This window comes from Pelecanus crispus, chromosome 13 (genome assembly GCF_030463565.1).
Source record: "Pelecanus crispus isolate bPelCri1 chromosome 13, bPelCri1.pri, whole genome shotgun sequence".
Classification (NCBI taxonomy): domain Eukaryota; kingdom Metazoa; phylum Chordata; class Aves; order Pelecaniformes; family Pelecanidae; genus Pelecanus; species Pelecanus crispus.
Genome location: NC_134655.1, coordinates 13,731,369 through 13,756,147, shown reverse-complemented (window position 1 = coordinate 13,756,147; position 24,779 = coordinate 13,731,369). Strand labels below are relative to the sequence as shown.

The 24,779-nt window shown below is 56.2% G+C and overlaps 1 protein-coding gene across 5 annotated transcripts in view; it reads left to right on the top strand.

Annotated features, from left to right (window-relative positions):
• DLG3 (discs large MAGUK scaffold protein 3) overlaps window positions 1-24,779 on the top strand; it is a 77,741-nt gene that overhangs the window by 19,513 nt on the left and 33,449 nt on the right. For 2 of the 5 annotated variants that reach the window (XM_075720791.1, XM_075720790.1), the window contains exons 1-2: window positions 6,142-6,468; window positions 20,036-20,089. In XM_075720791.1, coding sequence (XP_075576906.1) covers window positions 6,142-6,468; window positions 20,036-20,089 — 381 coding nt within the window. Of the gene's footprint in view, window positions 1-6,141; window positions 6,469-20,035; window positions 20,090-24,779 lie in introns of those variants that run through there. The other 3 variants (XM_075720793.1, XM_075720792.1, XM_075720789.1) reach the window with 2 other exon arrangements.

Sequence of the window (24,779 nt, the reverse complement as noted above, 5' to 3'; positions counted from 1 at the left end):
CCCCAGCTCTGAGCAGAGCGGTGCTGAGTCCTTGCAGCACTTTCATAGCCGCATGTTGACCCGCTCCAAGGATGGGACTGGTTCCTGCAGGTTGGCTCCGGGTGGGGAGCCCACAAGAGTCGACTTGTGGGGCTCTGTGGCTCCAAGGACACATCGGCTTAGGCAGGGCCAGCCAGGAGACCTCCAACAGCCTTGTACAGCACAAGTGGGGTGCGATCAGCTGCCACTAAGTCTGAGTGTGTAAGCACATGCAGGGATGGCTTGGGACTAGTGAAAGATGCAGAGAAACAGGATGTCTGGTGGGGTCACAGTAGGCACAACCTGCTAGAGATCAAGGTACAGGACCGAAAAAGTATCAGCTGATTCTCTTAAAGACATGAGACTTCAAAATACCTTGCTCTGACTCTGGCTTGGAGTGGTGAAGTTGTGTCTTGGTCATATTTCCAAACCTTCCCTCTGCTCCATCAGGCTGGAAATGTACTTTTCTAAAGGAAATGAGGCACACACAAGGACTGGGCACCCCCAGACCACAAGACACAGCAGTGCTGTAATTGCTGTGCCCATGCAGCAGCAAGGCTCCCCCCTTGTGCCCAGGGAGGTGCTGCGGGAAGGCAGCCCACGGCCAGCCCATGCTTCAAGTGCTCCAGCGCAAGGCAGGAGCCTCTCTGCCGGGTGATGGGGAGAGCGGCTGTGGGCGTTGTGAGGCTGTCAGGAAATCCATAAAGCCTGCTGCAGTTGATTGCTATTAAATAGAGCCTCCAGGCTCTCCTTTACAGGGAGGGAGCCTGGGCTCTGCTGCAGGGACCTGCCGCAGGTCTCCATCGCTCCTCTCCCCCGCTCCTCTCCCCCGCCAGCACAGCCATGAAAGACGTTTAGTTGGCCGTAATTTCAATTGCAGAAAGCAGCCAGTGGCGTTTATTGAAGACCCTCACGCAGTTGCTGCCACAAGTGAGGATATTGGAACTGCATGCTGGCACTGGGCAACGTATCAGGGATCATTAATAGAATGAAAATGGTTTTGCCCTGGAGGAGAATAATTTATTTGGCAACTGCCCTGAGAGTGCTGAGAGCTATCGGTCCCTTGGTATGCCTGGTTATTGTTATCCCAGCTGCACATTTCCCGGTGAATCGCTGCCGGTGGCAGGGAGGAACAGTCTCAGTGTGAGATGTTCGTTATCCTGCCCCTTCCCACTCACCCATGACTGCGCAAACCCTCCAATGCTCACGGGAGCCATCGGCCCCATTTGCCCACTAGCTGTGCAGCCAGCTCTGCAGAGTGCCTGTTCAAGTTTCATTTGACAAGCCCCAGATACAGCAAATTGCAAATCCCTGCTGGATGGGGGTCTATGGTACTGCTAAGGAACCAACTGACAGGCTGAGCCAAGTTCGGTTGGTTCCTCCCTTTGCTGCTGATTTCTCCACGGCCTGCTCCCTGCTGCGCATTTATCTCCCAGTGCTCCTCACCCCCAGTTCTCAGCTGGGTAGCTGCCGACCCCACTGCCTCCCCTCTGCTCTGGATATTGGGTAGCTTTCTGCAGGTGACTGTGGTCGAGAAAGGTACCTCCTCCATGCAAAACTGTCCCCTGCCTCCTCCCCCAGCATTACAAAGGTGACACCTTCCCCATCTACACCCAGGCTCACAGCTAATGCGTGGCTTTGGTTCCCCTGGCAGGACCCAGATCCTGCTTGGGCTAAAGGCAGGGAGCAGCATGACAGCGCTCGGGTGACTATTGCCTCTGCAAGGAGCTGGCTGCCTTCATCTTCTGCTCCTAGAAAGGCTGTAGGTGCAACAAACCCCCAGCTCCTGGTCCCTCACACTTGCCTTCCTCTTCCTGCAGGACTTCATGTGAGAGGAAGGAAGCGACAACAGGGGTTGAAATGCCGGCAGCGCCAGATAAAACCTAGCTCCATGCTGCCTTTGTGCCATGTAAATAGCACCATCTCCAGGGATTTCTTGACACTTTGCTGAAATTAGCACCTGTAAAAAGAGCAGCTGCCAAAGCTGAATTTAAATAAGACGGGCAGGCTTCTGGTAGGAAGAGGGTAGAGGCTGAGAGAGGTCTTGGTTTCCTTGAATCACTTCCCTCCATTAAGGCACCTGCCTGGAAATCAGTTCCCAGCTCCTTTAGCTCTGCTCAATGCCACATCACTGGGGCAAGATGCCCACAGCTGCCTGAAAGCACTGGGCACTGCGCCTGCCCTGCCAGATGCAGATCTGGGCACCCCAGTGCAGGTACCCACGCTGTGTGGGCTCCGGCAGTGCCACTCCCAATAGCTAAAACACCACTACTCACTGAAGCAAGCTGGAGGAGTACAGGATGCAGATGCCCCTGCCCAGCTGGCCCTGGCCTCCTCTTGAGCTGAATAACGTGTCCCAAGCCCTGCACAGCATTAGTGAGCATTGCAAGCAAGCAGCAGCAAACAGGGATTTTTTTTTTTCCTTTTAATTGGGGCTAGCAGGCAGCAAATTCACTACGTTCACTACAAATGATTAGTAATGAACTCTCGTGGCAACTAAAATGGGACATGTGGGTGTTCAGGGGGGAGCTGCAAGTAGGTAGGGAAGGGGTCCATCAGAGCTGCAGCAGCTGAGGCTCAAGGCCCCTCCATTTGCAGGTGGTGATGAGGCACTAACAGATAAGAGAGCTGGGGGAAGCAGCAGGAGGCTTTAGATCGTGGAGCTGTACCTGAGTTTGCGAGATGGCAAGTGGAGTGGGGTGGAGGCAGCGATGCTGGCACTCCAGGGCTGGCAGCAAGGGTGTTTCCCATGTGGGGATGCCCATTGCATGCGTGGGTGCCCCATCTGCGGGGCTGCCGGAGACTGAGCAGGGAGAAGACCAGAGACCTTCCTTGTGGAGGATGCACTCCAGTCTGCCATGGGAGGGGGAAAAAAAATCAAATGCTTCTCGTAATTGTTCACTCAGCTCCTTATTAAAGCATTTTTCCCTGACATGTCTTGTCCTTTGCTTTTGCACTTCCCCCCTAAGTGAATACCCATGTCCCTGCCTGCCCCCACCACAGGACTGAGTGAAAGGAGGAGACGTGTCTGGAGCAGGGCAGGTGCGAGCAGTTGGGGTTACAAACTCCACATGTGCCCTTCCCTGGTGCTCTCCTCCCACCCAAGTCAGCCTCTTCCAGACATGGGTCTCCTGACTGACCTTGGCCCAAAGATGGCTTTGGTGAAGGCTCATGGTAGTGGAGGGGGCCTCACTGGATGGCCAGTGGCGCTCAGCACACCGCACGGTCCCTGCAGCCGAACCATGCCGTCCTAGGGTGGGAAATGCAATGGGAGAGAGGTTTGCAGATGGGCTGGAGCAGTCATTACGGTTGTGTTACAGGTTCTGGGCACATCTTGTTGATGAAGTGACTCAGATCTCAAAGGTGCTGCAGGGTGGGAGACGGTAGGTAGCCAAGATGGATTTCATGTCCTTTTACTCTCATGCAGGAGACACTGGCCACCTGCCTGTTTCTACAAGGCTTATTGCTCTGCTTTGGTGCAGCAATCCCCTACTTCAGCTTCATTCCTGCCCCAGTCCCTCCTCTCATTCCCACTTCTGCCCTCACTACTGCAAGATGCCCTCTCCCTGCAGATGACAGCCCCCAGCCCCCAGGTCCACCCTGGCTGTTGAGGAGGTACAGCATCTGCCTGGAGCACAGGGCTCATCAGCCCAGCATCCTCCTGCAGGGCCAGCGCCGTGTGCTCTGGGAGATGGCACAAGGAACAGTAGAAGATGTGGAGGTGATCCTAGTTTCTTGAAGCCTGAAGTGTAAAGTCTGTTAATGCCAGCACTGCATGCTTTCCTTCCATGCACACAAACACAGTTTTTCATTGATTTAAATAACTCTGAACGAGCTTGCTTTGCATGCAGGCATCCAATCCTTCCTTGCCTTAGTGAGCTCCTGGGGTCTGCAGTGTTCTGTGGCACTGAGCTCTGCAGGGCAGAAGTACATACTTATGTGCAGCCGTTGGCTTCATCTTGCTGCATCTCTGGGTCTTTGGGTCAGTGCCACAGTGCACCCAGGTGCCATAACTGACTGTTCGTCAGCGAGAGCCCCTGGGGTCAGCAGGGTGGGGCTCACCTGTGGAGCTGTTTCCGAGGGTTCAGCAGCAGTGCTGTGCTTGGCCACTCAAGGCCAGCACAGTAGGGACAGGATCTCTAGACTTGCTTGTCCAGGAACATTATGACTGTCCTAAGCTTGCATCTGGGGGAATTTCAGTGTAATATATCTGAGCCGCAACACCGCTCCATGGCATTAAGCATGGAGCAGCACATGGTCGTAGCATCCATCCTGTGACAGAAGTAATCTGAGCAGCCCAGAGGCAATGAAGCGCAGGCAGGGCTGGAGAGGACAGGCTCTGCACTGCACGGTGGGGACCGTGGGGTTTGGGACAACACAGATCCCAATTACGGGGTGTCTTCTGCCCCCCTCCCCTTCGCCCAGAAGCAACCATTTCACTTGACCACTTGGGAGCAAACACTGCAGGAGCACCTCCATCTGTGGTGGCGAAGTGCAACAATTTTGTACTGCAGTTTAAAGAGCTAAATAAACAAGGAGTGGGCAGGGGCATTTTTCTGACCAGCCGTCACACACTTCCTCCTCCCACAGCCCTGCTTGTGAGCAGGGCCATATTGCACCGGCTGCGTGAGGCCAGTAGGAGCCTGCAGATCTTGCAGCCTGAACTGGGTTACTGAACCACCACGTCTTGTGGCTCAACTTGCAGCCCCCTCCTGCTTGTGTCTCATTCCTTTACCTGTATCCTGCGGGAGTCTTATTGTGCCCCTCTCATTGCTCTTCTACATACTTAAGTACCATTTCTTCAAGTAATTCTTCACCCACCCTAGTGTTTATTACAACCCTTAAGCATTAGGAGGCCGGGTTCAGGTTCTAACTGGTCAGATGTGGTTTTTTGTAATGGGTTTTTTCTACCCTTCAGTTTGTCTGGGTGACTCTCTTCTGACTCTCTTCCAGTCCAGCACTTCTGTGCAAGAGGTGACGGGCTGCCTGAGCTGCACTGGGAGCAGTGCCCTTGCCCTGCAGCACCGGTGGGCATTTCTGCTCTGCTTTTACCATCCCCTGATGGCACTAGGTGGAAAGCCCAGCAAAGGCCCTTAGTTTTTCCACACCCCCCAATGCACCCGTGGCTCACTGGGCAATGGCAGCATCCCCAGGGTGCTGTGCTGGAGCGTGTGGTAACATTTCCAGCAAAGCAGGGTGAGAGCCGACGTAGGGATGCAACACAGATGCTGCTGCTGCCGGGCCAGTGACCACGGTTCAGGTCTGGAGAAGTTATTTCCTAGTCCGGTGCAGATCACAGTTGATGCGAGGCGAACTCCTCCTGGTGCCAACCGCAAAGCTGGCCGGGCTGCCCACCGCCGTGCGGGGGCTAGAGGATCGGAGCTGCACAAGAGCTGCCTGGTGCGTCCGGGGATGGGGATGGGGACGGGGTGAGGGCAGCCGCAGGTGACGCACGCGGCGGCTCGCCGAGGACTTCTGTTCCTTCTGGAAGCCGCCAGCGCGGGCTGCCGGGGAGCAGCGCGGGCAATCCCCGGGGCCCGGGGCTCGCAGGCGGGTGTTGGGCCCCGGGGCCCGGAGCTGCCCCGTCCGGCGGCGGCAGGCGCGGCCGCGGCGCCCCCAGACCCCGCCCCATCGCCGGGGCGGGGCGCGGCGCGGAGGCTCCGCCGGCGCGGATTGGCCGCTGGGGGGGGGCGGGGGATGCTTCGCGCCGCCGCAGGTGCCGCGCTCCCGAGCCGCGCCGGAGCCGCGCCGGAGCGGGCTGAGCCGCGCCGAGCCGCGCCTGAGCGGGCTGAGCCGCGCCGAGCCGCGCCGGAGCGGGCTGAGCCGCCCCATGCAGCGGAGCGGGGCGGAGCCGCTGCCCCGCGCCCCGCGCCGGGAGCGGCCCCGGGACTGAGCGGCGCTGCGGGCGATGCCGCGCCGCGCCCCCGCGGAGATCACCGCGCTGTAACCCGGGGCCGGGGGCGCCGAGCGGGCGAGGAGGCGGCAGGCGCGCCTTGCGCGGGGCGGGGGCCGCTGCCGCCCCCCGAGCATCCCTCCCTCCCTCCCTCCCTCCCTCCCTCCCTCCGCGCCGCCTCCCCGCCTCCCCCTCTCCCTCCCTGCCGGCTCTATGGTGTGAGGGCAGCGATGCACAAGCACCACCACTGCTGCAAGTGCCCCGAGTGCTACGAGGTGACGCGGATGGCGGCCCTGCGGCGCATGGAGCCCCCCTCCTACGGCGAGTGGCAGCACGAGCAGTACGGCTACGGCGGGTACGGCTCGCAGACCCTGCCCGCGCCCGGGGGGGCCGCGCCCGCCGCCCGCGGCAAGGCCAAGCTGGGGCCCCCCGCCCGCGACCCTGCCGCGCTGAAGCCGCCGCCGCCGCCGCCGGGGAAGAGCGCGCCCAAGGTGAACGGGAGCGGCTCGGGCTGGTGGCCCGAGTGCACGTGTTCGAGCCGCGACTGGTACGAGCAGGTACGGGCCAGCCCCGGGCAGCGGCTCCCCGGTGCGGTGCGGGACGGGGCGGGTGGCTGATGGGGGTAACCTGGGGAGAGTGGCGGGGTCGTGGCAGGGTGCGGCGGCGTCCCTGAGGCGTCGTGGGCGGCCGGGGTGGATGCTGGTGTTGCTGGGGCTGGACGCCGGCGTTGTTGCGGTTGGCCGTCATCGTTGCTCAGATTGGAATCGCTGTTGCTTGGGCTGGCTGCCGTGGTCCTGCCCAGCGTAGGAGCTCTGCATCGGAGCAGCCTCCCTGGGTCCGAGGTGGGCCAGCTGGGTTTCGCTTGGCACAAGGCGGGTGTGATGTTTTTCGACACCCCACCCGAGGTCCTCACTGCTTACGATGCCGTTGCCTGGAGCCCCGGTAGTGTCGAGGGCATCCCATCATACTGTGTGTAGCAGGCATGGGGCGTGCTGCCTGCCGGGCAGCCTCGTGGGCTCACGGTGCTGCTTGCCAGCGCTCCCAAACTGGCACCTGCTCTCCATTGAGTTGTGGTTTCCTCGCTCTGCTGCTACATCCCTGCTCCCCAAGATTATTACGTAACCCTGCTCTGGTCGCTGGCATGCTGTGTGCATTCTGCCCCATTTCACTACCTCCATTTCTTCCCACACACGTTCGTTTTGTACTGTTCTCCTCCAGGACCCGTTATCAGGCTGTGTCTCTCTTTCTCCCCTAAATGGAGAGACCAGTCTTGTTTTGAACCCACAAGCCAGCTTAGAAAATGGTTGGAGCTGTTTGGAAAGCATTAAAATGGAGGCTAGACCCTGCCTGAAAAACAATTTATCCTGCTTTAGAGAAAGGCATTTCAATTTGCTTCTTCTGCCTCTTTCATTCATTATCTTCAAGCCTCACATGATTTCTTATTGATCCTTCTAATTATTATTTCAAGATGCTGTAGCAGGCAGATATGCGGGAATCAATGGGAATTCTCTCCTCCTTTCCCCTCGGAAAACACAACCGTCTTCTTCCCTTCCCCTGTTTTTTCTTCATTACTGTCTCAGTCTGTAGCTCTGGTTGAAATAATTAGATTCAAAGCTGATACGCTCAGATGATGTTTACAGAAAGCACCTAAAACCCCAGCCACCTTCCTATCAGCCTGGTCCTGCTTTCTGTCTCTTTCTCTGCCACTCTTTGCATCAAAATCAGCCTTGTCTCTCTCTCGCCTGCTGATTCCTGGCAAGCATTCTTCCATCTTTCCTTTGCTATCTCTTTCCTTCCCTCCATCCAGAGCAGCAAGCTCAGGGAGCTGGGTAGGAGCAGGGAATTGAAGCATGTCTGCTCCCTCCTTTCCATTCCTGCTTGCATGAAAGGTCCGGCCCAGGGTTCCTAGTAAGATGATTGCAAGCGGGCTGGGAAGGAAGCGATGCCAGCTGCATTGCTGCCGTGGCAGGCTGGGCAGGGGAGCCTTTCATGTTTTTGCAATGGTGGAAGAGAAATCATTGTCTCTTTGTGGTGCTGCCACGGAGCCCTAGGGCTTGGGCTGCTCTGAAAGTCCACGTTGGGAATCTCTGCTTGGCCTTAGCCTTTCTGAAGATGGGGGGGGGGGGGGGGGCGGGAATTCAAAAGCTCCTCATGGTATTGCAAGCGACAGAGGATGCCAGTGTGTGAGGCTACGTGAGCATAGCAGGGTCTGCATGTAGAGTATGACGTGTGTGATATGTGCACTGCCTGTATCAGAGCAGGCAAGATTGCTCCCTGGTGTGTAGCAAATGTATGCAATGAGTAAAGCTTTGCAGCAAATACCTCAGTAACGCTCCCCTTCTGATCACAGGGTGAAAAGTGCCTGAGCCATCAGGAATCCATGTTCTTACCAGTCCAGTGGTGGGCAGAGAGACAAAAAGTGGTAAAATGGAAACAGCTGGGCATGGCTTATGCCCAGGCAGATGGGTTTGGCTCTGGGAGGTCAGGAGATGTTGGGCTCTGGGTAGATTTGGCTGGATGCAAAGCCGTTCTCCTTTGCAGGAGCTGAGGAGGCAGCCTCTGTGTCCTCAAGAGCCTTGGCTAGAGGCAGGGCTGCCATTTTTCAGGGCTGCCCCTTTAAATGAGCTCCCTGTCCCTGGAAGCACTTCCAGCAGCAGAGGTGGGAAGGGGTGTGTGTGCCAGCAGGCTTCCCCGGAAAAGCAGGGATCTGTTCACCTCCCAGGGAGCTTCACCACCTCTCATTTAAGTGGGTTTTTCCCCCCTTGCTTCTTCACGCAAGCAGAGGGGAACGCGCACCGCCTGCACGCGCTGGTGCGGCCGCATGTGCGGATGCTCTGACATCAGAAACATGCTCACGGTTGCATATGGTGGTGTGTGTTCTCTGACATCATGCATACTTACAGACCCTGTGCGTTGTTCCGTGGCATGTGAGACATACCCGCACGTGCTGCCCAACACACAGCATGGTCCTAACGTCAACCCACACCTTCTCCCACCTCCGGTGCCCCATCGGTTCTCTCCTCCTGCCTCTAGGACACAAATTAGCTTGCTCAGGCAATGCCAGTAACTGAGAACCCCTAATCCTGACCGTAGGGAGGGAGGAAATCTCTGAGCTCTGGGTTTCTCATTTCTTTTTGCTTTGCTTTTCTTCCCTCTGAGATCTCTTCCATTTCTTCTCCCTTATCTGTCCATGTTCCCTGTTCATTAGTCCCTGCTCCCTGTGCTTGCTGTCATTGATGTCCTCCATTGTTCCCATCGCCATTCCTCTGGCTGGCCCTGCGCCCTCCTCATCCCTTCTTGCTTGCTGCTGGGGGACTCCAGTCTTCCCCTGTGAGACTGGGGTGAGAGGAGGACTCCCGGCTTTGGGGGAGGAATGGCAGCACAATCTGGGGAAGCATCCCTGATGTGCAGCGCTAGAGGAGCAGAATGCTCAAACCCATCCTCTCCCCGGCACAGTGACGCCCACGGGCTCTCAGGAGAGGAGCGCTGAGCTGAGGGTCCAGCAGCAGCCAGCACCTTTCCCTCCTGCAGGAAAGGTCCAGCCCTGTGTCTTAGTTTGCCCTGAGGTCCCTGGTCCTGGGCACGGTGGCCAGAGCAGGGCCCCCCTCATGAGGCTCCCAAGGGTCTCACCAGTGTTTTCATGTGCATTCGAGGTGGCTGGGGCATGGGCACCTCCTCTCATGGCTGGGGAAGGGGCCCGGGGCAGTGCTGTTCCTCAGCATGTGGTTGGGAAGTACCCTCTGCCCCCGGGGCTGCCCCAGGTTTGCTGGCCCTGCTTGGCCAGAAATGTGATGTCCTTCTGTCCCCCCTTCCTGCAGCCCCTTTCTCCCTTTTGGGGGGTCAGGAGGATGCAGAGGGGGGTTAGAGCAGCATCGCAATGAGTCCCTGACCACCTGCAAGTGCCCAGAGCACACCAGGCTTGTGTGGCCCCCCCTGGCAGAGGCTGTTCGTGGCCAGGCAGGTGGAGGAGGGGGACAGGTCCTCCCTGCCTGTCTTCAGCAGTGAATGCTTCACTGAAGGTGGTGTTTTTCCACGCACAAACATTGCTTGTTATAGTTCCTCCCGTGCACTGGGGAATTACCTGGAGTAGGTAGGCACAGGGTGGCATGTGTTGGTGGAAACAGCAGCCTTTGCTGAGCCTTGGCATGCTGCTGGATTTGGGGCTCCTGGCTCTTGGGGCATGAATGGTGGGGGCGAGGAAAGAGCCTTGGGGAGGCCGTCGGGGTCTGGGCTGGGTTTCTGAGCAATGGGCAGGCATGGCTGAAAGGAAGGAGAGAGCGCGCTGAGGGGGCAGGCGGGAAGCCGAAAGCGGGTTGCTTCGTGGGAAATGGCTGAAGCCCCAGATGTTCTCCCTGGGGAGGCGCGAGGGAGGGTGAGAGGAATGGGGTGCTGGGGACATGGAGGCAGTGGAGGTGGTGAGGTTGGCAGGGTGATGTTGCTATGGCTACTACTGTGCTATTCATAGAAGAAATTAGCTAAATCTTTGCACTGGAAGGTGGAGGAGGAGAGAGGAGGAAGGCGTTCTCCACGTTTGGAGTGAGGAGAGAAGCCAAAACAGGAAAGGGGTGAAGTTTTCCTCCTTTGCTCTGTGCCTGCACCGTGGAGGGGCATTTGGGGGAAGTGCTGCTGCCTGACCTGCCCAGCACTGGCCAGGTACAGGAGGATACAGGCAGAGAAGAGCTGCCCTGTGGAAAAGACCCCCTGCAGAGCACCCACACAGAGTCCCGCGTGGCAGGACGAGCTCTGCATCGTTCCAGGAGCACAGGAGACATCCTTTTAATTAAAGACAGCCAATCTGTGAAAGGTATTTTTGGCAACCTAAATGTACAACTGTAGTGAAACTTGCCCTTCACGTCTGGCTCTGTCGCTGAACGCGGTGCTTGTCTGTTCCTGACCCTGTGTGTCCGCTTGGCCCCTGCTCTGTGGTTGCTGGTGGTCCCCCTGCCCTCCCTCCATCCCCAGCATCTCTTCCAGCGTGTCCTCCTGCCAGCCGGAGTCCCGGGAGGGTCTTCCCTCTCCACCACTGCTCATCACACTCCACTCCCTCATTGTGAGAGTTTGATTCCCATCCCACAGACCTGTTTGTCACCTCCTCACTCACGATGTGTAAATCTGCGTGTCTGTTCCTAATATATCTCCCTCCATCTGATTTCACCTCTCAGCTTGTTTCTTGGGCATCTCCGTCTGGTGATCCTGCCGTCATCACCCAGTTGAGTTGCTATAACCAGGCACTGAGCTGCTTTCCTTCCCCCAAACCCAGCCTTGCACCCACCCTCATCCCCTTGCCCTGTGGGACGCAGCTGATATTTCTCATGGTCGTCTTCCTTTCATGCCGCCCAGCTGGCACCAAGGCCCAGTTAATGCTTTATAAAGTCGTTCCCCCTCCCTGTGTGTCTCTTGGGGAAACTTATGCCTTAACACCCAGATGCCAGGTGAGCCGGTTCCTCTTGCCTGCCCCGGAGCATCCCGTGTCCTGCTGTCACCCATCCCCTGGACTGGGCTGAGGAGGGTCAGATGTTCTCAGTGCTCCTTCCCAAAATATATTGAGTTCATTTAGGAGTGGACAGCTGAGGACGTTTGTCTCCTTGGTTTCTTTATTCATCTGTAAGACTTTTCCCCCTTCCCTTGACCAAGTGAATCCCTCGGACAGGGGCTGTGCACTTGTGCTTGCTGACCCTTCTGACACATCCCATTAATACGGTAAAGGATAATGTTGGAATTAGAGGGGGGAGCTGAAGGACTGAGCTTAGCTCCTCTCCAGCTGGGCTACTAACTGCTGCCTGCTCGCCAGCCCAGATGCACAGACCACAGCCCCGGAGCTGCAACCCGCTGCTGGTTTTGGGTGTCGAGCTGCTGAAGGGGCCCTGGGAGCAGCACAGGGAGAGGCACTGGAGCTGGTGTCCAAACTGGACATAATAGAGATGTAGCTGCTGCTGTAAAGGCAGCATCTGAAGCCACATAGGTGGGAGAGACCCCATCAGCACAACATGTGGAAGAAGAGGAAAGTACCTGCCAAAAATGGGAGGATGTGGCCCTGACCCGTTGCCAGAGGAAGGGAAGGAAAGTGCATTGGTGAGGCAGCTAGGGCCAAGCATGGGCAGGTTTCAGCAGGGATGTAGCCAATGTGGAGGAGGTGGCTCCTTGTGAAGAACCCGGGGGTGGCAGGAAGACCTTCAGCTTCCACCACGGCAGCACCCATCCTCGCCCCTGCTGGAGGAATGCTCCCCCCACCCCCATGGCTGCACATTCCACCTGGCTCTTCCCCCATGGTTTTGGATGTTACATGGCTGGGATGTGCCTGAGCCCAGTTCTGACCAGTGCCAGGGATTCAGCGGGGATCTGCTGGCTGTCCTCAAGGCGTGCTCGAGGGAGGAGGGTCCCATGGCAGGGTTGCATGACAAGGAAACCCAGTGGATGGCCATACCAGAGGTTCCATCTGGGTATCCTGGGTGCAGAGGTGGGTGGGAGGTGGAAGCGAAGCAGAAGCCATCGCCGTCCCTGGAGAGTTGCCTCGTTCGGGTAAGCCCCTCAGCGTGTCGTATGGCGTGATGGGAGGAGAGGAGCTTCCGCTCCTTCCTTAGCTGCGGATGCTCATTTAGAGAGAGGAAGTCATTAAGACTAATCAGGCCATAATCAGGCACATCCGTGGCTATGTGCTGGGCGCCCACAGCACACAGCCCCATGCAGGATGCTCTCCAAGGGGACTGTGGTCTCTGGGTCCTGGGGGAGAGCACGTCCAGCACTGGTCTGCTCTGGGGCACAAGGAGCACAGTGTGGTTGGGATGTGGGGGCTTTGTCTGCCACCCCAAACCCTGCATGCTGGCGGGAGGGACAGTGCGTCTCTAGCTCAGCATCGCAGCTGCGATTCAGGGATGGGTGTAACCCTTGCTGTAAAGTTGTGCCAGTGCTGCGGGTGCAATGGGCTGTGCTAATGCTTGCAGCTGGTTTTAACACATGCAAAGATGGGATGATACAGGAATCCCTCAAGGGCCCTCATTGCAAATCCAACAATACGCTATGAACATATATCATGGACTTAGAGAGGAAAATTTTTAATACAGTGTTTAACAAGTTCAGAATACCTGAATTTGAAATTAAGTTCACTGTTTAGTCTGCAAAAGCTCGCTTCGACGGGGCTCACTGAAGGACTGCTCAGAGGGTGTAGTTATTTTTCGGGACATGTAGTGCTTCAGAGCACCCTGGACCAGGCCCTAAATACCTTCTTGTCACTGTCCTATTAACTGGAATTTAGTTTGAGGCTCTGTTGATGGATCTTGGTTTGCTATTGTCCCACAGAAACATGTTTCTTAACACTTTGTAACTAGGTGTGCACTGGAACTTACTGAAGAGAAGAAAACAGGATATTTGAATCCCAGGGACCAAAGAAATCTTTATTTTAATACCGTCCCTTATTCACTCTTTTTTTTTTCCCTGTACGTATGTATTTGTCTGAGAGGGGAGGAAAAAAGCACGTGAGTCTTTCAGATGATAATAACTCTTCCTGCGAAAAAAGGAATTGAGTCAATTTTATTTGGTACCACCAGGTCAGAGGGAAACCACCGGAGCCCAGCACCTCTGCAAATTGGGTCACTTATTTTAGCGGGCTGAGCCTGGAACAGGATGTCTAACTTTTAAGTATGAAAACGCTGGCCTTAATGGTTTCTAAATGGAAACTTAGACTCCACAGAGCTTCTGTTTGGGGAAGCTTTCTTCCTTCCCCGCTGAGTGAAGGCTTTTTCCAGTCCCTATTTAAGCTTACTCTTCTTTCTAAAAAAAAAAAAAAAAAAAGGCACCAAAACAAAGATTAAACCCTCAGTAGCTGCTTGTGTTCACATTACACTTTGGACACTTCAGTGGCTTTGCCAAAGATCCTTGTGACCAGGGACCTTTCAAGTCCTGCGTTCCCTGTTTCCGGATGGCCGTGGTGCTTTGAACTGGTGCCGAGGCGCAGCCGCGGGGCAGGGGCTCTGCCGCTGCGGCCCCAGAGCCTCACGCCACCAAAAGGGCCCAGCTCTGATGGCTCCCAGAGGCAGCCTGGAGAGCAGGGCTGCTCTCGCCTGCGGGCTACCGTGCTGGCTGGGAGCCAAGCATGGAGGCATGGGCAGCAGCCAGTGCCTGGCTAGCCAGGACCGACACACAAGGTCTGGGCACACGCAAGCTCCACAGTCAGCCCTGGCATCATTTCCTATCTCATTTATGCCATGTTGTGCAGAAGGAGGGCATGGGGTCAGGCTCAGCCTGTCGCTCCCCTTCACGCAGGCACACTGTTGGGTGGTGTGTGCCTCCCCCTGCCCAAACGGTGTCAGCCAACAGGTTGCTCTTGCAGTGGGTGAGAAAAAATGCAAATAGAGTTATTTTGTCCAGCCCAAGGAAAGGGAAGGGAGACTCATCTCTGGTCATGAAATTCTTCAGCCTCCAGAAGTTTCTAGCCTCCATTTTCTTTTGCCCCCTTTCCCCGTCCCAGCCTGTGGGAGCCGTGAGGGATGCCGCTCTCCCTCGGGGCTCCGCAGCACTCTGATGCTCCCAAGCACCCTCAGCTCTGTCCATGGTGTAAAGAGCCCATGAAGGCAAAAAGAGGTGAGCACAGGGAGCTGTGAGAAGGGGACCAGCCTCTGGCAGGCAGCATGGTGCTTCTCCCCTTAAGAAGGGAAGGGATAGGAAGCCCAAAGCATGGATTTGGTGTTGAGATGTAGGAAAAGCCCTACATCTCATGGGCCAGCTGGGAGCCAGGCTTCAGTCTGGGAAGGGATGTGCCGTGCATCGTTTCTTAACAGGAGGTGCGTGAGGTGGCTTCCCTGGGCACGGCCAAGTGAAAGCCAAGGGGGTCTGTAGGTGTGCAGGCATTGGAGGGGGGCTTGGAGCAGCCTGGAGGGATGGTGCCAGCACCTCTCTGCTCCCTGCACCTGCCTTCTGGCAGGGGCAGAGCCAGGGCTCGTCCCTTCTCTCACCTTGGGCACAGGGAGCTTCAGGAGCGGGTTTCTGGCCTGCCTCAACCTCAGAAGTGCCCACACATTGCTGTGGAGGAGCTGTGTCATCTCAGGTGCTTTGGGAGGTGATGTTTTTGGCAGCTGCATGTTGGGCTCTGGGTTGGTGCAGGAGGCAGCCCTGGCGTTGGGAAAACCAGCATCTGTGCAAAGGGCAGGGAAGCCTGGTGCGAAGCAGATGAACGTGTCAGTGCTTATCGGGGTGAGTGGCAGTGAGCGTGGGCTCACCGTGTGTGCTGCGCCGTCAGGACCTGGGCTCGCTCCTGTGAAATTAATTCATTAGCTTGGTGTGAATCTGCTCCCCCTGGCAGCAGGAGCCTGTCGGTGCCCGGGCATCCCACAGCCGACCCTGCTGCCACAGCAGCATCGCACCGCTCCTTGGCGTCCCCGAGCCAGTACCTGCGTGTTCACAGCTAGCACCCAGCACCGTGGGGTCCTGCCACAGAGCAGCTGCTTTCATAGCTGTAAATGCACAGCTTTCTCCATGGTTTAACACCCTTTAAAAAAAAATCAAAGCAGATGGAGCCAGACTACAACCAGCCCAGTGTGCCTACCCTGTTTAGATGTTGGGCATCTCCCCACTTGGCCTCCACACCTGAGAGCTTTTAAAAGGATGTAAAGACCGAATTTCATTATCTCCAGAGCCATTTCCTTTTGAGTGTTACTATTATACCGCAGGTGGTATGCAGCAAAGGATATTAAAAGGCAGATTGGCTATTCACTCTGATCCAGTCCAGGAAAGTTGCAGAAATAAAGAAGTTAGTACTCTGCTTCTCATACACTAGCCCAGCATCACAAATAGTCACCCTGTCCTGTGCATTCCTTGGTGTATGACACATGGGGCACACCAGCCTCCTGCAGAGACCAGCTCTGTGCGTTAGGCTTGGTGTTTGTCAGCTCTGGAGGCTCCTGTTTGAGTCCTGTTGCTGGTTAAGATGGAAATGGGTTTATATGTGGGCACAAAGCAGTTGCTGTTGGCCTGGCATGTCTGCAGCACATTTATTTTGCCTGGAAGAGGTATGTAATTCCTGACCTCTGTGGGCTGGCCCCTGTGCTGGCTCTGTGGAGGATGTGAAGCTGTTGCAAAGCTTCAGGATTTCAGTGCTAGAGAGAATATCTTGAACTTCCAGTTCAGAGTCTCCCTGCTCAACTCCCATGTGCCAGCCTGTAGAGCAGTCCTTGGGGAAATGCCACAGGGCAAGGCTCAGCCCTTGGAAACAAGCTAACAAACCTCATCCGTTTGCATTTAATTGCAGTTTTTCTTTTCATTGGAAGTTTTGGAAAATCATCATGTTTTGCAATTCTTACCTTTGCCCCAGCAGATGACAGCAATAGAAACAGAGGTGAAGGGTGATACCTGTAGACATATGCTTGGCTGCCCTCAGGTGACTGTGTTAGTGCCCCTGGGCTGCCAAGGCCAGTCACCCATTGGAAATACAGCCCAGACGGCAGCGGTCCCTCTCAGATGACTGCCCAGAGGTGACATCTAAAGGTATTCCTGAAAGGCTGGATCCTGCGCCTGAGGTGTGTCTGAGCGCTGCCGGCTGTCTTTCTGCTCCCTGCACATGCTGCAGTGGAATCACTTCAGCCCAGGGAGGGGGCTGCAGGCTGTCCAGGAGGTGACATCCCTCCTGCCCTGCATGCAGACCTGCAGCCTCCTCCTGGCTTTAGCCACAGAGGCAGCTGCCTCAGATGGGCTCAGGGCTCTCCTGGGGCCTCTGCGGGGAGCCACCCCCTTGCTGGGGGCTGCACGGGGCAGTGCTCCCTCCGTTAGCACCTGGGCTGTGGCTGCCACCAGGACCATCGTGTAGTGCTCGAGCACTGGTACAGATGAGTGCGAGGCTCTGCTTCTCTCAGCCCTCATGAGACCAGAGAGCTCCTGAATCCTGACCTTCAGACATCATCTCCATTTACTGCTATTCCCTTTGACTCCTGTTGCTGCACAGATTTTCCCAACAGCTGTCCTCTGCCTCACTGGCTTTGCACCTAGATCAATCTCTCTGCATCTGTGCAGTGACCCCTCCTCGGTCCCCAAGGTCTTCCTTGAGTCCCACCTTCTCCACAGCCTCCAGCCCCTGAGTCCAAGGATCTGTGCAGCCCCCTGCACCTCTGCCTGATGGAGGGAGTTCAGGGCACCTCCAGCTCCACTGGGCTTTGGTGGTCCTGCTGCCATGGGATGAGCACCGTAGGGCTTGGGACCTCTTCTCTTTCCATTTGTAACCCCCCAAGCACAAAGAGGGCTTGGTAAATAACAATAGTGTGATGAAGCGGTTTAGATGGAAGAGATCTAACAGCCCCCATTGAATGTGACCTGAATGCACAGCCCTGTTCCCTCTCCTCCCTGTGTGTAGCAACCCCCTGCTCCTTAGGGCATAAATTACTTACCATTCCCTATAGAATTGAGGGCATGGTTAATTCACCAGCACGTTCCTGCTGCCCAGCAAAAAATGATGACGCTCTCTCTCCTCCCCTGGCTGGCAGAAGGCTCGGTACAGGAGCCTGCCTGATGGAGGGAAGCAGAGGCTTTTCATTTTCAGGCCCTCTGCTTATTTCTGAGTCTTAAGTCTTGTCTTTCTTTACAGTAGAACAGGCAAGGTGCTAATTTTGGAATATTTGCAAGTGGAAGTCAGAGCTAATGTCCAAACACCTTTTTGTCATAGCTGGAATAGCTGGCCACAGGAGGCAAGCGGGGATTTCCTGGTCTGAATTCCTTCTGACCGTGTGTGACTTTGTTTTAAGCAGCCGCTCACATTCAGCATCTCCTGGGTCCCATCTGGAGCCTGAGTGGGAAATTGTGCTCCTAGCAGTATTTTGAGATGTAAAAATCACTAGTGTGGAATGGCTGCGAAGGATGCTCAGTGTGCAGTGAGCAGGCTAGACAAAATATGTCCTTAGGGCTCACCACTGTGTGAGCGAGGCAATGTGATGTGTAATTTGTGGGCTATTAGTAATTCAACAGAGAGACTGCAGTGGGGCTCAGTGGAGGACTCAAGCTGGACCTGCAAAAGTCTCTATAACATTATCATACAGAGCACTTCTCCCTGGGAGGGATCCAAAGCATCATTTATGGAGTTGAATTCATGTCATAAATCATGGGGCACGTGATGAGCTACATTCACTTAGGCTGCCTCTTCTGTATCCTTCCTGGAAACTCATCCAATAGGAGCTGGCCTCTGGCACATCAAGGCTCAAACATCCACCGTTTGTTAATTGCTGGCAGTAGAAGTGCTGCTTTTTTGCCTTGAAATGTGGAATCCCGTCCTAGAATTGCACTGGGGACTAATAAAAGCCAGTGCCAGGTTTAATATATGCTATCTCACAAATTATCTGGACTAAATACAAGGACTGTGTACTGCCAGAGAGGGGATATTCCCAGCTTAACATTGCTTCTGGGCCATGGAGATCCCAAGACACTGGACCTGAAAATTGCGATTCTCTTATGTGTGTGGGAGGGGTTTGGCAGGAGTGCTTGGAAGTGGTCATATTTGCCTGAGCTAGAGAATTAATTGCCATAAAAACTATGGTTTTGTAACCAATAGTTACAGCTGCAGAAAAGATCAGAAAGCATCTGAATAAATCAAATTAACTATCTCCTGCTCTGTCCATGAGAGCAGAACCTTTCAGGGCAAGATTTAAACCACAATCTGGTTGATTCCTAACTCTCCCACCTATGAAACGAGGGGAGTGAAAAGTCCAGAAATACAACCAACTAAAACGGGATGGTGGGGACTGCCATGCTGGGTTGCATGAGGAGGTTGGTCTCTGTCAGGGGCATATAAACCCAGAGGAGGGCAATGAGGAGGTAGCTTGCTCCTCTGAAAATATCTCAGACTCACAGAGGCCATTGGGCTATTGCAATCCAACCACCCACGCTACTGGACAGACGGTGGTTCCTGTTAATTGCTGCGCTAGCCCACCCCTTGACTTGCTTGCTCCTGACCCTGTTTCTGATGCCCTACGGCAGAGGGTTCGCCTCCCCTTGTAGCTCATATCTCAGGTCTCCCAGTCTCGCTCTGGCTGTTGTTCTCCACATGAGCCTTGGGATGACGATGTGAATTGAGGCTCACTCCTGACCTTCCGGATTTTGCACCACTTGCTGCTGTGTGCCAGTGAGGAATGTCGGCCTTGTAATTAGTCTTAAGCTTCTCAGTTTTTGCCGCTTCTCCCTCCCGCTCCCGCTCAGAGACAGGCGCCTTCCCGGCTCCCTTGCCCCCGCAGCCAGGCGGGCAGGGGCTGCTCCCGGGGGAAGGGGCTCGCTGCGGGCTCCGCGGGGCACCGCGCCTTCAGGAGGTTGCGGCGCTGGACAGCTCCGGCGCGGCGGGACCCCGCGGGCCGCCTTGGGGGACCCCGGCCGCCCCGTCCCTGCGGCCGCCGGCGCTGCAGCTTCCCCCGCGCCCTTCTCCCGGGAGAGCCTCCCTCCCTTTAGGGCCTCGTCCCTGCCTTCTCCTGCCTGCGCTTGCCCTCTGTGCATGTGTCCCTCCTACGATGTGCAGCGAGCTAATGGGCAGAGGGCAGCCCAGGAGGAGGGGGACCCGGGCAGAGGTTTATGGGGAGCCCTGCAAGAGAGGGGGGATGCGCATCTGTGTGGGGGGAGGTGAGCCGAGGTTGCCGAGCAGAGGATTTACCCCAGAGGTAACAAGGATGAGGGACCAAACTCTTCCACCTCTCCCAGCACATGGTGGCCCCATGCTTAGGAGGGGCAGCAGCAGCTGCTGGAAGGTGCGTGAAGGCCTCAGGGCTGGTCTGCTGGCAATATATCCCTCCTTCAGAAAGACTTCCTTCCCTACTCCTGCTATTTCCTAATCCCTCAGTAATGTGGATTTCAAGTAAATTTTGGTGCTGGTGGGATTCTGGCCCAAGGCTGGGAGAGTTTCCAGTCTTCCCTGCCTCCTTCCCAGCAGCGGAGGCCATGGGGTGTTGGGGACGCACCAGGCCTGAGGAGGGGACTGATGCCCAGAGCCATGCTGTGGCCCTGCTCCTGTCCCAGGGTTGTTGGGCACCTGGAGGAGGGACAAGAGCAGAGCCCTTCCTGAATTGCTCTCTTCTGCCTGTGGTGGCACGGCCAGCAGAGAGGCAGTGCACTGCGAAGGGCTGGGTTCATCGCTCAGCTCGGTGACCTCCTGCTTTTCTCTCCTCACAGGCCAACCCTGCTCCCATTATTGTGAACACAGACTCGCTGGAACAAGGGCTTTCTGTAAGTCTCCTGGTTTTGTTTCACTTCCTTTGAACAAGGGGTATGCTTTCCCTGCTTGGTGGTGCAGGAAAGGCTCCTCCAGCCCAACGGGGCCCCGGTGAGGTGGCAGAGGAGCCTGATACCTGCACCACATCCCCACAGCACATCCCACCCCCAAACCTCGCTGGGGCTGGGTGATGCTAAGCAGAGCCAAGGCTAGCAGTAGGCGCTGCTGGGGAGTCCAGCACAGGGAGGGTACAAGGCAGGAGGCACTCAGAGGGGCACACTGTGGGGTAAGCAGGCATCGGAGGAGCAGGAGGAGCAAGTGGGGCTGGCTGTGTTCAGGGTTACCCACACAGCCATTTCTTCAGCCTCCCATCCAGGGTGGCTGTGAGGCTCTTCTGGGGCATCCAGAAGATGCCATCTTCCTGCACTGCCTCAGCCCCCTTCAGCAGCCCTGGCCCCTCAGGAGGGAGGCAGGGCTCTCTCGGTGCTCGCTGGCATCACGCCCGTTGGTCCTCAGGGCAGCATGAGCCATCAGATGCTGCTCCTCTCCCAGCAAAGGCTGCCAGCAGCTGAGCAGTGCTTGGTGACTGTGAGTGTTTGCAGCCACGGTGCATTTGGCATTCTTGGCATAGTATAAAGATAATCCTCGGTTTGTTGCAGAGAGGGTTTGCATGCTGCTGCATCCTTTCCCAGAACATTTACAAATCATTCCTGCTGGGAGGGATGGAGGGAGCAGGGTGGCCAGCATGGATTTCTGCAGCACTGGCTCTGTGCTTGTGGGGTGCTCCCCTTTTTTTTCCCCAAAGGGAGCTCAGCTGACAGCTTGCCAGGGCTGGGTGCTTTGCACCTGGTTTTCTTCTGATACAGCAAATTTCAGCTGCCTTCCACATTAATGAAGCGGCACCAGGACTCAGAGCTGAGGTTGATTTGTCTTTGGAGTCGTGGTGGAGGGCTACAGGTGACTTCTGGTGGTTGAACCTTCCTTGTAAAGAACTGCAGATCTCAGCCCATAGACTGTTGTGGGGTCAGTGCGCACCAGAGCTGTGCTGGGCTGGTTGAGCAGGGCTATGAAAAGGAAGGGAAGCCCAGCTGAGGCCTCTTCTACCCTGGCTGTATGGTTTAATAATGCCTCAGGTGCTGAACTGAAGCCACCCGGCCTTGGAGAGGATGGTGCCTCTTTCAGCATGGTGGTCCTGGGTCCAGCAGCCTTGTATGAACGTGGCAGAAGACAGTTGCTCTCCCCAAAGGTTTCCTTCTTCAAACGCATGTCATGGCAGGGTGTTTGTGGGGTTGGAGGTTTCTCACAGAGTGCTGGGCACCCCTACTGCAGGGCAGTGCCGTGTTGCAGCCTGCTCTCTGCGCTCACCCAGCTGGTGCCGTTCTACAGGGAAATGGAAAAAGGGCGATGTCTCCTGGAGGGGAAGGATACACCGCAAGGTTGGACTGGGGCGAGTAAGGGGTGTGCTGTGGGCAGGGCAGTGAGGTATTCATGGATAGAAAGTCTGCTTTCACGTCTGTTTTGTACACTCTCTCCCTTGCTTGCTCGCCATTGCAGCCACCAGCGCCGCGTCCTTTGCCAGGCTTCTGCTGTGCCCGTTCCTGCTCCCTGCCTGTGTGCCCAAGGGCAACGAGAGGCGAGCCCAAGGGCCAAGGACAGGCTCTGTCACCCCAGGCAGGCTCCCAAGCCCTGCAGAAGCCAGCAGCAGGGAGCCCGCCCATGGGGCCAGCAGCCACCTCCTCCCACTGCACTCAACTTTCCTGCCCTCCTGGCTGCCTCCCCCACTTTGTCTGATTAACACCATATCCCTCCAGCCCCCTCTCCCTCCACCTCCTTAGTTCCATATCCCTGTCCACACCTTCTCCCTGGGCCTTGGCTGCAGCTCCTTCTTGCCGTGCTAGATGGGAGCTCCCTTTCTGTAGCCCCTGGGGTGGGTTTGGCTGGGTTTTGGGGCTGCCCTGCACCCCTGGCAGGCACCAGCATCACCCTGGGGATGGCAGTCACCTACCCCATCCATCCAACCCCAGCAGCACATGCTGGGAGGGCAAACTGCCCTGTGGTGGTCAAAAGGAAGGGGCTGTGTCTGGGCAGAGCGGGGACCACCAGCCTTTGGCCAGGCATGTGCCACCTGTGGGATGCCTGGAGGAGCTTGTGCCCGGGGCAGGGGAGACACCTGACTGATTCCTCTCAACCTCCAGCCTGGAAACCCTCTTGCCTTCTACTTCATGTCATACCGGCACAGAAATGAGCCCTGCTCCATCCTTTCCTTCTCCAGGGTGCCGGGCTCCTCGGGCTCCAGGGCAAACACACCCCAAAACCTTCCATTCAGCAGTTTCCCAGGTCAGCAAAGGAGCCACACCAGGGGCTTGCTGCAAAAGAGCGCACCAAAACAGCAAATCTGGAAGCATGTTTTTTTACAAACCAAAAAGCTGAAGCCTGTTGGTACAGTATGTATTTGGAAGGGTTAAAGTCACATCTTCCAGTCTTTAATTATTTAACTATTCAATGCTTTCCTTAATGATAAACAGATGGATGTATTCTAGTTCCTTCCTGTTCTAGCTCCATTGATTGCATTGGACTAGCTGCTGGGCTGAATTTGGCCCCGGCTGTTTATCAAGAAGTCTGCTCTACATTTCAGTCTCTCTGTCCACCCACCTCCATCCCCAAGAGCATGTGGCACCAGCAGCACTGTAAGGTATGAGCTGCAGCACTGGGTCCCACTCACCACCGGGGCCGGGGCTCAGCTCTGCTCCCTGCAGCTTGTGCAGAGTGCAGCACCCCCAGGGTGTAAAAACCCAAATAAATCCTTATAAAATTCCTGCTGTATTAAAAGCATCCCTTGAAGGGTAAGGACAGATGCCGGGGGGGATCACCTGTGCCAGCTCCAGGTCACTGCTCATGGTTTCACCCCTTTGTGTATTTTGCTCAGCAGGTCCATAGCGGGGAGACAGAGCATCGGAAGTCCAGTTCCCATGGCAGGCAGGGTCTTTGCGTTTCAGAGCTGCCTCTCTGAAGCTGAAACAACTTCTTGCTGCCCAGAGTGCATGGCAACTGCTGCCAGGCAGTCCAAAAGTGTGCAGGGAAGGTCACTCCAAAGCCCTTGAGGATTTCATATCCTGGCTGCCCCACTGCCCAGCAGCGAGGTGCCACCACCTCCTTGATCTCTAAAAGCCAGGTCTGAGGAAGCCAAGTGCTTCCTTCCCAGGCCTGATCCCGGCCAGTGAGCGCCATGGGAGTCCCAGGCTCTGCCACCAGTGAGCGCAGAGGTAACCCCCTTGTGCAGCACTGACTCTGCTGCCCAGGTCCCCAGCTGTGGTTGCTGCAGGGTGGAGGGCTGTAGAGATGGCCACCACAGTCCAGTGCCTTTGGGCAGGGTAAAATTTGCTTGTAAGCCTGGAAAAAAAGTAAAAAATCAAAACGAAACTGCCACCCTCACGCTTTGGTCCCAAGTGCTGGTACATCCCACTGCCAGTTCCCGCAGACAGTGTGGCTGTGGAGCCCTCCCAGCTGCATGCTGGGGCTGTCAGGCTTCAAACCCCTTCCCTCTGCCTGAGCCCAGCAGGCTGGTCCCCATGGCCCTCTGGCAAAAGGCTGACCAGAAATACGGCATTTATTTACTCTGTGCGCAAGGCCAACACTGTGGGCAACGCATACAAGGGGGTGGAGGCCAGAGGTTAGCTGGCAGCGAGTCAGTAGGTCTCGGTGCTGCAGCAGGATGCACAGATGGGGGGAGGTGAAGGGAGGGAGCTCTTGACCTATTTTCTCTGGGTCCCCTGCCATGTACAGGTAAGGACAGTTCTCCCTCACCAGCGCTGCTGATGTCCGTGCCAGCAGGGAGGTGCCCATCGCACCCGCTGCCCCGGCACGGGGCTGCTCTCCTTTCCCCTCGCTGGGGCAGGCGTGGGGCATCACCAGGCGCCCTCCACCCCCAGGTCCCACTGGCACCGCCGAGGGCTGACCCTCCAGCCTTCAGGCTCTCTTCAGTATGTCAGTACATGGCTGCTCCACCACCAGGTCCCGGTGCTTGTCCCCATCGCGTCCTAACCACAAGATATGGGCTAGATCCTGCTCCAAAAGTGGCCGCAGGCAGTATTATCCTTCCTGCAGGTTATTTCTTCTTGCAGCCTGGTGGGCTATTTGAGTTGGATTTGAGGAACCCCATCTTAGTCTTCTAAATGTGGCCTCCTTTTCTTATTTAAAAAAAAAAAATCCTAACTCTCTAGCAAATTGCAAAGCGCGTTCCACATGCGCTGGTGCGGTGTTGGCCAGCGAAGCCTGCAGACAGCTTGCAGTAGCTCTGGAAGGTGTGCGCTCTTCTGTTTATCAAGTGAGTGTTAACTCTGCAGCCTTCTGTTGATGATTTAAATGTCATCATCACTAACTATTTCCCTGCTGCTCAAAACATGAAAGGGAAGCGAAGGCCAGCGAAGGGAGCTTCTTCCTGAGCCCTCAGGTGGGCTTGCTGCTTGGGAAGGGCTTGGAAAAAAAAAAAACCCTTACTCTTTTCCATGAGAAATCAGATTGTGCTTAGGATCAGGATACGCTGGGAACGGCTAATTAGCCCCCAACACCCCTGTCAGCTCTGCAGGTGTTACATGGGGAGATGGGAGCAGAGTGGGGTGTGCTGTCCCTGCCCCGGGGCGATGAAGCCAGGCATCTCCCCACTGAGCCGGTGGCGCTGAGACGGCCCCGAACAGGAGCTGGGGA